The sequence below is a fragment of the Patagioenas fasciata genome, chromosome 2, assembly GCF_037038585.1.
Source record: "Patagioenas fasciata isolate bPatFas1 chromosome 2, bPatFas1.hap1, whole genome shotgun sequence".
Lineage (NCBI taxonomy): Eukaryota > Metazoa > Chordata > Aves > Columbiformes > Columbidae > Patagioenas > Patagioenas fasciata.
This window is the reverse complement of record NC_092521.1, coordinates 130,358,833-130,372,631: the sequence shown is the minus strand read 5'-3', so window position 1 is coordinate 130,372,631 and position 13,799 is coordinate 130,358,833. Positions and strand designations below refer to the sequence as shown.

The 13,799-nt window shown below is 35.6% G+C and overlaps 1 protein-coding gene across 1 annotated transcript in view; it reads left to right on the top strand.

Annotated features, from left to right (window-relative positions):
• The window catches only part of KCNH8 (potassium voltage-gated channel subfamily H member 8), a 190,592-nt gene that overhangs the window by 174,143 nt on the left and 2,650 nt on the right, over positions 1-13,799 (top strand). Inside the window, exons 14-15 of the mRNA XM_065831438.2 lie at positions 2,605-2,711; positions 3,455-3,531. Of these exons, the coding sequence (XP_065687510.1) occupies positions 2,605-2,711; positions 3,455-3,531 (184 nt within the window). The remainder of the gene's footprint in view (positions 1-2,604; positions 2,712-3,454; positions 3,532-13,799) is intronic.

Sequence of the window (13,799 nt, the reverse complement as noted above, 5' to 3'; positions counted from 1 at the left end):
GCAGCCAGACTTTGGCACCAAAGGCTGCAAGAGAAAAATATGAAACGAGTATTGTATGTCCTATTTTCATTCGTAATTTTATAACTACAGAATAATCCTGTTAATAGGCTTGAAAATTGGCCCAATACGTATGTGTTTTTCAGACTTTGTTTTCCAACCAAAACACGTTTGTATTTCCCAGAATGAGTTTAGATTATTAGAACATTAAAACTGACAAATTAGTAACACTTTAAAATCAGCCTTAAATGTTTCTTAGTAAATATTAAAGAGAAAATAAGACCTTAATTAGCATCCTCACTTCTGTAAGGGGAAGGCAAGGCTCAGGTTGACATGTCTACCCAGTGCAGTTGTGAGGTGTATAACCACACTTTCTCAAGAGAATATATTTTTTCTGCTTAAGAAACTTGTTCTGTTGTGGATTTTCCCTAGAGTAAACCAACCAGAACTCTTCAATGGTGCTTCAGGTTCTTTCCTTGTACACCACAGTGAAGATAATAAAGCACAGAGATTGGGTAAAATATTTAAATACTTCCTGGCACAAGGAATAGAAGCCAGCATCCTAACTTCTAGGATACTTACCAATCATTTTTTGGGTACTGCCTATGAAGTAGAAGAGCATCAAAAGGGAGAAAGTGTAAGTGATAACAAAGGTAGTTCTGGAAAAAGACAGTTACGCATTTGAATCTCCTCAGACTGACATGGACAAGTGCACTCTAGCTCTGATTGAGTAGATAAAAGAGGTCACATGTTAATCTTCTCTGTCTTTTTGGCTTCTATAAGTGGAGGTGCCTGTCTTCGGGAGAAAAATCAGGGCTGTAAGATGGTTAATTCAGAAAGGGGTGGGACTTAACCAACTACTATTTTCCCCTCATGTTTTCAGCTCATTAGATTATGTCACTCCACAGCCAGTTTCTTGTATATGAATAAGTATCTTGCCCGTTAAATATTTCCCACATAGAATCCTGGCTTGTGTCTCTCCAGAACAAGTTATTTTTACTGATACGGTTTCTTTTTAGTCTGAATCTTTAAACAATTAAAAGAATATAGCGTCTATAAATTCCAAGTCACGTCTAAGCAGGTTTTCCCCAGTGTGCTTTAAAGACGGTTAAAACATTAACATTTTATATAATTAAAAATCACTACAAAAGGGATATTGGTGTTTAAAATTTGCTTTTTGGAGCAGAGAGGCCAGATGACATTAAATAGGTTTTATAGCAAATTTCAAACAAAGTAAAGATTCCCGTTTTCAGTTGCAGATAACAATATAGGCTAGAGCAGCTCAAGCACCACATTTGAGTCTCATCTCCTCCCAGAGACTTGTTAAAATTAGAGTGAAGTCTACTAACATCCAGCTGGCATTGTGAACACTCAGACGTGACACAGAGCCCTAAACCCACATGAAGAGCCAAGTACAAGTTTATATATGATATGCACACAGGGTTCTAAGTTACATGGGTCTTTGAAGCCAAATACATCATGGATAGCTCTGTGTTTTCTGTTCTTCCCTTCTCCAAACATTTCCAGTCAGAGATTTGTTTAAGAATATCCTTATTAGATGGAAAGTTTAATTTCCATCTCACAAAGTTATCATCATCACTGACTGAGAGGCCAAGAACTGTCTGCTTTAGCCCTTCCAGATCAACATTAAACTCATCTGCCTACTATAAGACAAATTCTGAATCTTGTGCCTGGACAGAACAACAAATTGATGCTCCATGTCTGTCAGTTGGCAGTTTTCTGAATCACTTTCATCTACTCTAAAACAGTTCTCTTTACAGCACAATTTATTATAAATGAGAAAAAAATTAATAATTATATATTTTAATAATGTGTATAAATTTGTCCATCCGATACCAGTTTTCTATTTTTTCTATGCAGAACTTGAATACTATATTAAACGCTTCCTTTTTTTGTTCTTTAGATTTCTTGACACTGCAAATTGCAGATCAACTGCAATGCATGAGTGGAAAAAATGACATAAATGCCTTTTCTAGTATTTAGATCCAATACCAGCACTAATGTAACTGGGACATTGCAGGCTGGTCTATGCATCTTCCTATACCAAATTTTTGAACAAGATTGTTCAGCCTGAGCTGGTTTTAATGAATTTGAGAACAGCTATTTGTGTGGCAACAACACTTTTCACTGTGATTTATAGAGATGCTTTCATATAATACATATAAAATGTTCAGGCCTAGGCTTTGCCTAAGTAAGCCTGATGTAAGAACCTGAGTGTTACGTGCAAGAGCATAATGAAGCATCTTTAGCTTGTGTAAAAGATAGAATGGCAACAGATTACTAGATATATGAAGAGCAAACTATATTCAACACAGGTATATTGCAGAAGTCATTAAAATTTTGAAACTTCAGTTAATTATTTTTGGTCTCACATTCCTTCCTCTAACAGTAAGTTTAATCTTTAGTGACTCACAAGAAGTTATAGCAATATAATAGTCTTTATTTTTCTCGAAACTTAATGTTGTACAAGGTTTATCATTACTTAAAAATGTGCCCTTTAGGAATAATTTTGACAACATAATTATGAATCTGATGTTTATTAAACTGTTTATGAAACTTCTCCATCACGCCAATTTTTCTCCACAGAATTGTTGATGGGATTGAAGATGGAAATCATAATGAGGAAAGCCAAACCTTTGACTTCAGCTCTGATCAGCTTAGGCAGGACTCCAGGTTATCTCCTACAGCTGGAGGTGAGTTTTGTCTGGGAAAATCACTCTTTAGAGAAAACAGTTTTTTATAACATAATCGCCTTTGTTCCTTCGATTCTCAGAAGTGGCATAAATGGGTTTAACATATATCCATACTTTCAGTACCATTTCAGTACCACAATTAGAACTGTAAAAAAAATACTACAGAGTCCTGAAGGCCATTTATTGTTTTCCTCCTAACAGTCACGATACATGCACTGTATTTTCATGTATTCGATTTTACCAGCAGTATTGTAGGATCATTATTGTAGTATTGGAGCCTCATGCTCCCAAACCTTTGAGCATGTGAGATACTAAACACAAGGACCAAATTCAACATAAAAACATTCTGACACACACACAAAGTTCCATATGCAAACTTAGCTTTCCATTTTTGTTATTTATAGAAGCTGAGAAGTATGGAAGTACCAAGATTTTCACAAGTAAGAGTGAAAACCTTTAATAGCAGGAGGTTTTAGGAAACCCTAAATTATTTACATCCTGAAAACATTGATAAAATAACACCACAGAGGAACAGACCATGTCCATGTGGGAGGAGAAGAAAAAGAAAATGAGAGAGAAAGACACAGAGAGGGAGACCAGTGGACTCATGCCTCATGCTGAAGGGTAGACTCATGCTGAAGTGGCACAACTAGTGCAGCTCAGACTCTTTCAAATGTCCTCTCTTTTATAAGTAAGCTGTCCCCATCTTTTCTCTCATTTACATGCATTTGAATTACTTTCAGAGGCTGAAATTGGTGCTGCTGTGCTTGTCATCAAAGCAGAAGAGACCAAACAGCAGATCAACAGGCTTAATAATGAGGTAATGAGCTTTTGTGGGGGTTGGAGGATATTAACAGTGGTTCAAGGAATGCTGTAGAAAACTCAGATAACTTGGGAATGTGATAAATGTGTGATTAACAAGTTTGCAGAACTGAATGTGGTTCCTACATTTAAGGCAGTTTGGGGTTAACTCTTCCCCACACTAATTTTCTGCATGAAAGCTATATAGAAATTAATGTCGTGCCAGAGCTAAAAAGTTAGTTTATCATAGTTACTGTATTTCATTTTCTTAGCAATTATCGTCTTCTGTATGTGCATCTATTTCTCTCACTCTTTCCTCAAGTCCCTTCTTCTAACTTTTCTTGTTTTGGTGAATGCTATGATTTTGGTGAATTTCCTTGAAAGAAATGTGAATCCAGTCATGTTCAGATTCAGGTCAAACATTGCAGATCACTTTACCTGTGCCTATTTAAAATGAAACAGAAGTTCATCCAGTCCTGCTTAAGCAATATGACCTGAGGAATACAGGGCCAATATTGTTCAGTGGTGCTTCATATTCTTCCCTTCCAATAACTTCAAACATGTAATCTGCTATCAATCTGACACTAAAGAGGAGATGTTCTCTGGCTGAACTGTTTCATATTTCCACCCACTGCAGTACTTTGGCTAACAAGGTGAAAGCATCAGACTTTAGCTCACAGTTATACTGCAAGACAAAAATATGTTCCTAGCATAATCTGTCTTTCAATATAAAGAGAGCAGAGACAATTTCTTCTGATTCCACATGAGGAAATGTTTAAATAAGTCCAACCACACAGTTTCACTTCTTTTTTGCTGATCTCTTTGGTAACCAGAAATGTCAAGTTTTATTTTCTTTTTCCTTCTATATTGTGTACTATTAATCTAGTTATTCTTTATTTCTATATGTGAAGTATTTAGCTTGTAAACCTCTTTCCTTCTGAGTCAGATTAACTTTGTCAGATAAATGTCCTAAGCTAAGAGTGTATGCATGGTTATTCAGTCACCACATAGGCATAACCTCATTTTTATGTCAAACTGTAGAGTTCAGACAAAAGTTTCGTGCTCCACTGATGGCAGTTTTTTATAAAGCTTGGTCAAAGAACTCAAAAATATCTCCAAGATGTTCGTTGACACCACTATTGTGATAGAAAATATTTCCAGTGTAATACTTTTGAAACAGACAAGCCATATTGATTCATCCCATTTGACTTTGAAGAGGACAGGTATTTCTAAAATACAAAGATGTATTATGTGGTTATCTGCTAGAGGCAATTGGAAAATACATTGTGATGGCAGATGTGCTAAGGCAGGCATCTTGAGGATTAACCAAATATTTCAACTGCAACAGTTCTGGGCTTGTCATTCCTTTCCTAGTGAAAAGCAATAAATAAATCTTGGAGTAGAGCAGTATGTTAGAGAACAGTTAAAGAAAAAAAAAATATTAAAAAAAGCCACCATGATGAAGGTCATTTCCCTCATGCACAATCTTCATTTTTCCTTGCTAACGCCATGTAAACAAAATGTTATGCAGCTTGCTTGTTCACACTATCATAAAAAAAGGAAATGTGACCACATGTGGTAAAACACTACAGTTTTCACACAGAGAAAAAAAATCCAAAATCCAGAGACAAATATTTCACTGTTCTGAATGTGGTTAACTCTTTAATTTTAAAATTGAAGAGGGGTATCAGTCCATTTTTAACATAATATTCTACCTGTGAGACTTCACTTGAAATAAGAGGTGCTTATCTCTTAAGACTTCTGCAATGTCTCCTCAGAGGTGGATTTGAACCACTAATTCTTGACTTAATAAGTCAACCATTAGCTTGTCAGACAAAAAGAAGTCACATCAGAAGGTCTTTCTCTTCTTTCCACAGGAGTGTGATAGAAGTTGGTTAATCTATAGTCTCTGTTAAGCAGGTATTAGGAGTCCTGTAAGTAAGAGGAAGAAAATTTCTGGAGGTTTAAAAACTGTTCAAGAAACTTGTGGAGTCTTGCTAGCTTACTAGGTGGGTGAGACAGAATTTGCTTTCACACTGTGTAGCTGACAGACAGGCACCAATACGGAATGTTGAGTACTAAAACTGGAAGCCAAACAAGGTTTGATAGGTTTAGACATCTTTGGGCAACATTTTATTTGATTTACATGTAGTCTTGCTAGTGATAAAATGACATTAATGATAGTGCAACCAGGAAATACAAATAACACAATAATGTTGAAAAATTCTGAGTAGTTGTACTTACTGTTTAGTCATAGCAGAAAAAGATAGCTTGCTTTGATTACAGGACCTCCAAGAACTTACAGAAGATTATACAGCTACATGAGACTATGTGAAGGATTATGGAAAACCCTGCACTCTGGAAATCGCACCAGAGTTAGTCTAGGAACCTAAAGGAACATTTATATTAATCTTCACAGTATCTCCAAGATCAATTTACTTCATGCTGTATAGAGTACATTACATAGAATGCATCTACACTAATATAGACATGTCCAAGATGAAGACTGTTGTTGGTGTCTTGCAGTACTTGGAAGGAGTATTCTCTGCTCTCCAATATCATATTTTGTTTTCTGTCTAAAAAGTCCCCTAGGAAAGAAAACACCATTATGCATTCTGACTAAGCAAGGGTCTTAAACAGAAATTCTTAAATATATTTAAATTGAGAATTCTCAATTCAATATGACAATGCATGGGCATACAATATGGACAAATATTAGATGAGAAAAAAAAAAAGGCGTAAGGAGCAATTCTAAAAAGGTATAGATTTAGATTTCATAGGTAATACTCTGAGCTCAAATTGCGGAGACAGATGAGTATCCTCCAAGTCCTCCCATGGATCAAAATTTACATTGGAAAAACTTCATGACTATAAAGCTACTTAATTGGTATTTGACATGTATTTGAATATGCCCCATCTGGAGTTTCTGAACTGACAGTACTGGCTTGGTACTTACCCAGATGAGCCTGTGAGTAGCCTTGCTGGAATACACTAGCTGTTTGTTGTTGTTACAGTAAGTATTAAACAACACTACTAAACTCAGTGCTTTCATCATTCCATCACTCAATTATGACCACTAAAGGAAGATTATGACTGACGCTGCAGGAGACAGTTAGCAGTAGTCAAAATACTGGCAGAGTTAGAAACAAATTTCTTTATTAAGACATGCAGCCTTCGCCTGAAAAAGAAAATACAAGAAAACAGGTTATAAGTAGTCAACAGCAGCAAACACTATCATTAATACATTTTTTTGTGTAGTCTATCAACAAATGCAAAAATAACTGCTTTCATGAAAGGCAATTGTGTTACAACAGTTCACTAGTTAGCTTAAAAACATTTCAGCTGTTTGTTGGGGGAACAAAGACATGCATCTTCCCATTCAGACATTCAATACAGTCTGTTGTTAGCAAAACAAAACAAAGAGTTACCCCAGAGATAAATCTACAAAACAAGCTATACGCAGCTTAGATATCTAGTGGAGCTCTTGGCAGTATTTTAAGCATAACATTCACTACATAATCCAAAGGAAAGTTCTTTTACCTAAGAATGAGACAAACAGAAGACAGAGTCTTCAGAGCCTTGATTTCACTTCTCAGAGTTTGTTACGTATAAATTTTAGGACTAATGGATGCACAGACTTCCTCTAAGGAGGACAGGCTTCAAAGCGAGCACAGACACTCTATTAGGTAACATGAGAGAAACTTGAACACACCCCAGATTCCTCTTGTCTAACTGCTTGGTTTGGCTGCTCAGCTGATTACCCAGCTTCTTCATTCCTCTACCTAAACTCACTTCTCATTTTGAGCCTGAATGAGACCAAAGCTGATAAAAGGGAATTCCCCTCTGGTTCAGCATTGTAAACTGGGGTGGAATACAACTGCTTAATCTCCTACCCAATTTGCCCATTTTGCTTAGTCTAAATAATCACTGAATAAAAAAGGCATGACTTTCACTGTAGTTCAGTGTGTGGCCGACAAGAGAGTTAAGGTTCAGGTTCTTGCTCCTGTAAAAACACAGTTATTCAAGCAACAGTTTCGAGATTAGGTGACTGAATACCTAACAGCATGGCACATTTTCTGAGCTGGAGCAGGCTTGATTCAAAGACCTGTCCCAAATTAGGCACAGAGGGAATTTAGGAATAGGTCTTCTGCTTTACAAGTATGCATCCTTCCTTTACAGACATCTATACACCCAACCTGGTCTTTCCAATGCATTTGTCTGCAGATACTGATCAAATGAGTGCATCTAAACATTCAGAATTTTTTCAGAGGCACCATTTATTTGGTACAATCATACATAACTATTAAGGAGCCCAGAAGTAAAACCAGGAAAACACTAAGCAGATTTTGTGAGATATGCAGATGGCCATTAGTCTAAATTAAAACACCCACCTATCGCTCTGCCACTGTCAATATCAAAATAGGCTTTTAGCTCTCTATCATTTGAGTGCAACTGTACAAAAAGAGCATGGAAATACTTCTATTTTAATTCAAAGTGAAAGACCCAAATCTGAATTATTTAAAACATAGATCAGTTAAAAATAAGAAGATACACAAATTTTAGTCATTATTTTTCTCTTGTAATTTGCAGAGTGCATGTGTACACATTCTCCATTTGAATATACAGGTACAGGATTTCATGCTCAGATATACAGGACATCTTGCACAGTGCATGTAGATGAATTCAGATTACTTTTGCATGTCCCCTGTTTTTCCCAAATAAGACCCAAGTCCAGTGTAGTCTAATTCAGCTTCAGAAATTGGGGGCTGATTTCATTCTTTGCCACATCAGTAGACCTCAGAATTACGGTACTAAAACAGTATAATGAACAGAGTACTCACATTTCTCCCATTTAATTGAAACACAAACGAACGTGACAAAATACAAATAGCATCTGATTCTGTACTGGAAAATCACCTTCTATTTAGCTGCATGTTGGAGTGCTAAGTGCAAATTGAGCTATTTTTAATTTTAGTTTTTTTAGATGCAGGTGTTTAAAATACTCTAAGTATTTGGCATTTATTCAGAACAGAGAAAATGCATTCATAGGGATATTTTACTTTCATATAACAAAAGGAACAATCCTAGATAAATATGTTGATTTTCCAAATCACCTAAAGAAATTTTATAAACAGATTATTTTAAGACATATTTCACATCCAGCTGCCAAAAATCAATCTCATTCTCCTCTCAGGACAGGAAAAAAAAAAAAGTTTGGTTGATTGGTTGGGTTTTTTTAAGCAAAAAAATATTCCTTAATAATAAAAATGTGTGGATGTGATGAACACAGTCATTTTATAATCAGTGCCAATGGAGAAAATTTGGTTAATCAGGCTTCCAGTTTTACATAGAGGATGAACTGTTGAAGTTCAATTTGCATTTTGAGAACTCCCCTGACTTACAGTAATTAAAAACATGTTCTTTGTTACAAGTTCGTAACTATATTATCAAATGAGATCATTTTGCAGACAGGGTACCTCAATAATTCACTTTGGAAAACATCCTTCAATCAAGAAAATGTGTCCGAAAGTGAACTAATGACATTTATTGATGATTAATACTAATTAGGACTATTCTATTTGTTTTAGATTTATACATACATGAATTTAACACAAAAGTCAAGACATGCAACCTAGTATCATTTGTGTTAAGAAATAAAAGCTTTGTAAACTATAAGCGCATATTTTCCTTTTATCACTGACATTCATATTTCCAAAGAACTCCTATCTTGTTGTTTTTTCTCTCTCTCTGCTCTTGTACTTTGATCATTGTAGATTAGTCTTCCCAGCTATTTTTTTTTCTTTTTTTTTTAAATGTTGGCTTAATAACTATTGTCAGATGAAGGTAACAAGAACAGCTGATGCTTTAAAGCTTAGGTTAATTTATTTTTTAAGCAGGACATATGGCACATATGTGGCATAAGTCCTATGTCAGGTGTCTCTGTTGAACTTTTCCTTGGTGGAAAGGCATCTCAGACAAAGAAATGAATGAAGAGAGGAAAGCATACAGTGTAAAAATCAACTGGACACCAAAAGGTGACTTCATATTTGAAGAAAAAAATATTACTGTAGTGACAGATGATGACAACTATCCAGTTAACTTTTTAATAGGCCTTTCAAAACCTTCCTGCACTGAAAGGACCTATTTTCCCAACATCTAAATGTAAATCTCTGTTGGTATGCAAGTTCACTGCTTTTTCTTTTAGAAGATATAAGGAAAAGCTGATTGCCTTCTCCTTCTAAAACAAACTTACACTGGAAACATACTGTTCCAGCAGATCTCAACAAACCAATTTCCTTCTGGCTTTCTTTGTCCCTCACGTTTTCTAGAACTCTTCATTGGTAACATTTTCTTTCAGATTGCCTTTGGTTAGATCTTTAAAGTCACTGACAAAGTACATGATTTCAAGCTGCATCTACCTAAGTAATTCCTAGCTAAGAGATCCTTCTTCCCATGTCCAATCAAAAAAATGCTGTTGATAGACTCTGGGAGCATGATTAATGTCTGCAAAGTGTGATTCAGCAAAACTCCACAGACTTTTTTCTATAATGCTCTGCATAGGAAGAATATTATACCTACATTCATGCCTCTGACATGTGCTTTTCAGATCTAATGTTTAACATTTATCTTCATTGAATTTCATATTACTGATATTTAAAAGTGAATTCAAATTCCATTTAGTGATTAAAAATAAAAATTAAATAAAAACATATCAAGATAGGCTGCTAAAAATAATGGCTTGAAATGTCCATGGATGACAGCAAACTGTTTATCATAAGCCATTCCAATCACATATGAATCCAGCTCACGGTGATCACATCTTGGTCTTATTTTCTTAGTTGGTTTAGAAGAACATCACGGGGACAGCAACATTCAAGAACTCTTCTGACACGATATATATATTACACCTGCAGTTTTCTCTTATCTATTAAATGAGCTTTTCAGTTAAAGAAGAGAATTACATTGCTTTGCCATTATTTATTCTTGAGAAATGTATACTTCCTGTTCTCTTTTATGTATTCCTTTATGTGCTTATAGAACTTGTTTGCTTATTTCTCAGTTCTCATTTCATTCATTCAACAATACACTTAGTTGAAAACAGAGGATCAGCAGCTAGTTAATCTGAGCCTTGAAAGATATCTCACCTTGGCTTTTTGAAGCACCAGAACAGCAGAAGCAATGAAACACCAAGTAAGGGAATAGAGAAGCTGCCACATGCAGTGCAAGCCAGGCAGCTTCTTTGTGTTGCCAAAACGCAACTTCCATTTCTCAAGAAGCAAATATTCTACTTCGCTTCTTTGGGTGTTGAGAAAGAGTTATGGTAGGGAGATGTCTAGGTGAAGTTTGAATTGCAACAGGGAGTAAAGCACAGAGAGGAAAAAATACCAGTGTACTAGGCTTCTTATCAGGGAAACAAAAATGGGGGGAGGGAAAGGGTATTTTTTTTTTTTTTTAAAGGTGTATAGGTTTATTCCAGATTTATCCAGGAAGAGTGAGGAGAGATAAGCATTCTAGTAGAAAATTTAACATTAAAAAAAAATTAAATGCCAGAATATGCAATGAAAATAACAGAGAAACCTGTACAGCCAATACAATTTAAACAAGATAATAATCACCATCATCATGTTGCACTACATAGAACTTTTCCTCACTTTCATGGAAAGGTTTAAATACAATCACCTGCATTCCAGCTTAACTGCATGGAACACAGTATTCAAACTACACAGCAGTTTTGTGGTGGTGGTAAAGAAAAATACTCTTTCTACCGAAACTGTAAAAGTAATTTGAAAATGCAGAATACAATTACTGAAAATTATATTGTTCAGAGCATCAGAAAATATTATTTAAGTCCACAGTGTTAAAAAAAAAAAAAAAAAAAAGCTCACACTACTTTTTAACCTATATTTTGAAAGGTGTTCTTTCTTTATAACAGAGTCTTTTAAAAGGGTACCAGTGTATTGCTCTTGACCAGCCTGAGAAGCACCTCTTGCTAATTCATGCTAAATCTGTACAAATCCCAGTTTCTATATCAGGAAACACTGTAGTATCTTTACCAAGTCCTAGAAACTGTTATGGCAGCTTTTAAAGTATATTTGGGATCTCACAGATCATTTTAAAGCTGTCTGCCTAGCACAGCAGGAGCCATTTGTACAACTAGCTGTATAGCCTAGCAATAATCACTGAACTCCTGAAAAGATAATAGCCTTACCAGCATGCAAGGAATTTGTCCCTTTGCTCAGGAGGAAACTGTACTGCCTTCAATTTCTCTTTCATAGTCATAAAAATTCTTTTGCTTTTCATCTCTGTTCTTCGGCACTTTCTGGAGCACTGTGAAATTGTTAACATTATTGATAAAACCATACCCTGTTACACCTGCTTATTTGCATCTGCTCAAGAATCTCTGCAGGGTGTAGAAAGGATACTATAAACAGTATAGTATTGATAGTAACAGTATACTATGTAAGTATATAAGTGTAATAATATAGAGATAGATGGTAATCAATATTAGTACAGACATTGAAGATTTAATTGGGTAACATCAACAGTTTGCAAAATCCAGAAAAAGTTTTTAAATTATCCAGAAAGCTGTATATTTGCTTTGCCTGCGTGTTGAACAGTATTGGTCCAAATAGATGTCACTAATTGGTGGTCAATTTCTAGTGAAGTTTGGCATAACTACTTTGGATCTTAAACTATCGCACTGCTAGAAGCTATTAAAGCGTACATCAAAGGTGGGTTTCTCAGGTCAGTTCTTACGTCTGTGTGAAAGCAAGCTCATGAGAAGACAGCACTCCAAGAGTTAGCTGACATATCAAAAATAGTATCTAGGCACTAGAGCACATTGTATTTAAAAGAAATTCAGGACTGCCACGTGTACTGATGCTGAGCTTTTTTTGCTGTATTGTCTCAATGAACTAGCAAAAGAAACACGTTAAAGAATAAATTAAACTTTAAAAAAGCCTGAGGTAATCCGAAGTGGACAAAGCCAAATAAGATATTTTAAAGTTGTAGGTATTTTCACACAGTATTGATAGTTCAGGACAGTTGCATAGTCATAAGGTAACATCAATCTGCACAACTGCAGAAAGCCCTGTAAAATGGATGCAAGCTGGGAAATTTGGCACAGAAAACAAAGTTATTTTGTCTGCTAGGAGCAGGGGCCACTGGTGACCCTAAAAAGAGCTGATGACCACTAGATCTATGTAGTCATAGGTTTGGTTGTCCTTCTTCCCCCTTTCCTCCCAAAGAACCTTTCGGAGGTTTTGCAATGCCATCTCATAGTTCCTGATGGGACACACAAGTTCTTGCATGGCTGGTTTCTCCAGAAATCTCATAGTGTGTCTCCTTACAGTCTGACAGCACCAAGAACCTTCTCTGGCTGCTCTGACACCACAGAAAGCCTGTTGACAAATCACTTTGCTAACACATTTTAATGCCTCACGTTAGCTGAAGTCCAAATGAGTTACCAGGCATTCAAAGCTTAATCTCAGCCGACAGGAGGAGATCCCATGGTTATTTTCTATGTAGTATGACTTAATTAGGTAAACAAGGCAGCAAGAAAGAGAAGCAGAGATCCTGTAACTTCTCATTCAAGACTCTCCTCCCTTTAAGCGTTTTCCTTCCAGGGTAGTGTGATCATTACAGAACTATTAATATGGTAGGTTTGAACTCCTAGCTCAGAGAGAAACAAATAAATGTATAGGAGCTGTACTGGAGCTTCCTAGTTCTAACTCAGAATTTCTTTAAAATTATTGTACCTGTAGTAACACAGTCAAACTTAGTCTGAAATGTCTTTTCAGGAGATTTCTTCAGAACTATTCTATCAGAAAAACTGAAAATTGTATTTCTATTTCTGATTACTTTAAAATTAATCTGTGTAGGGCATCTAATTGATGGTGTCTTCACAGCAAAGAAAGGCCCCTTGAATTAGCCTTTTCTTCTTTCTGACAGGAGGTTTATTCTTCTGAAGATAAATGTGCAGTCATGTCTTTTTTCTGAGTATTTTCACTAGCATCAGTATGATAAACTCTGTTTTAACAGTAATGACTAACAGTAATAACAGTGGTTTGGCCTAAAATAGATTGATTAGCTACCATGGAGACATAGTTCATTTCTATCTCATGATAAGTTCATTTCTCTTCATTAAAAATAGTTGACTGATCTTAACTTCCAACAAATTTTTCCTTAAGAAGGAAACACGAAAGACAAACACATTTAAAATGCTGAGTGGGTCACTTTTAGCTTTGAATTAGGCTTTTCATTTCCCAAAATGTCCTTATAATCTCC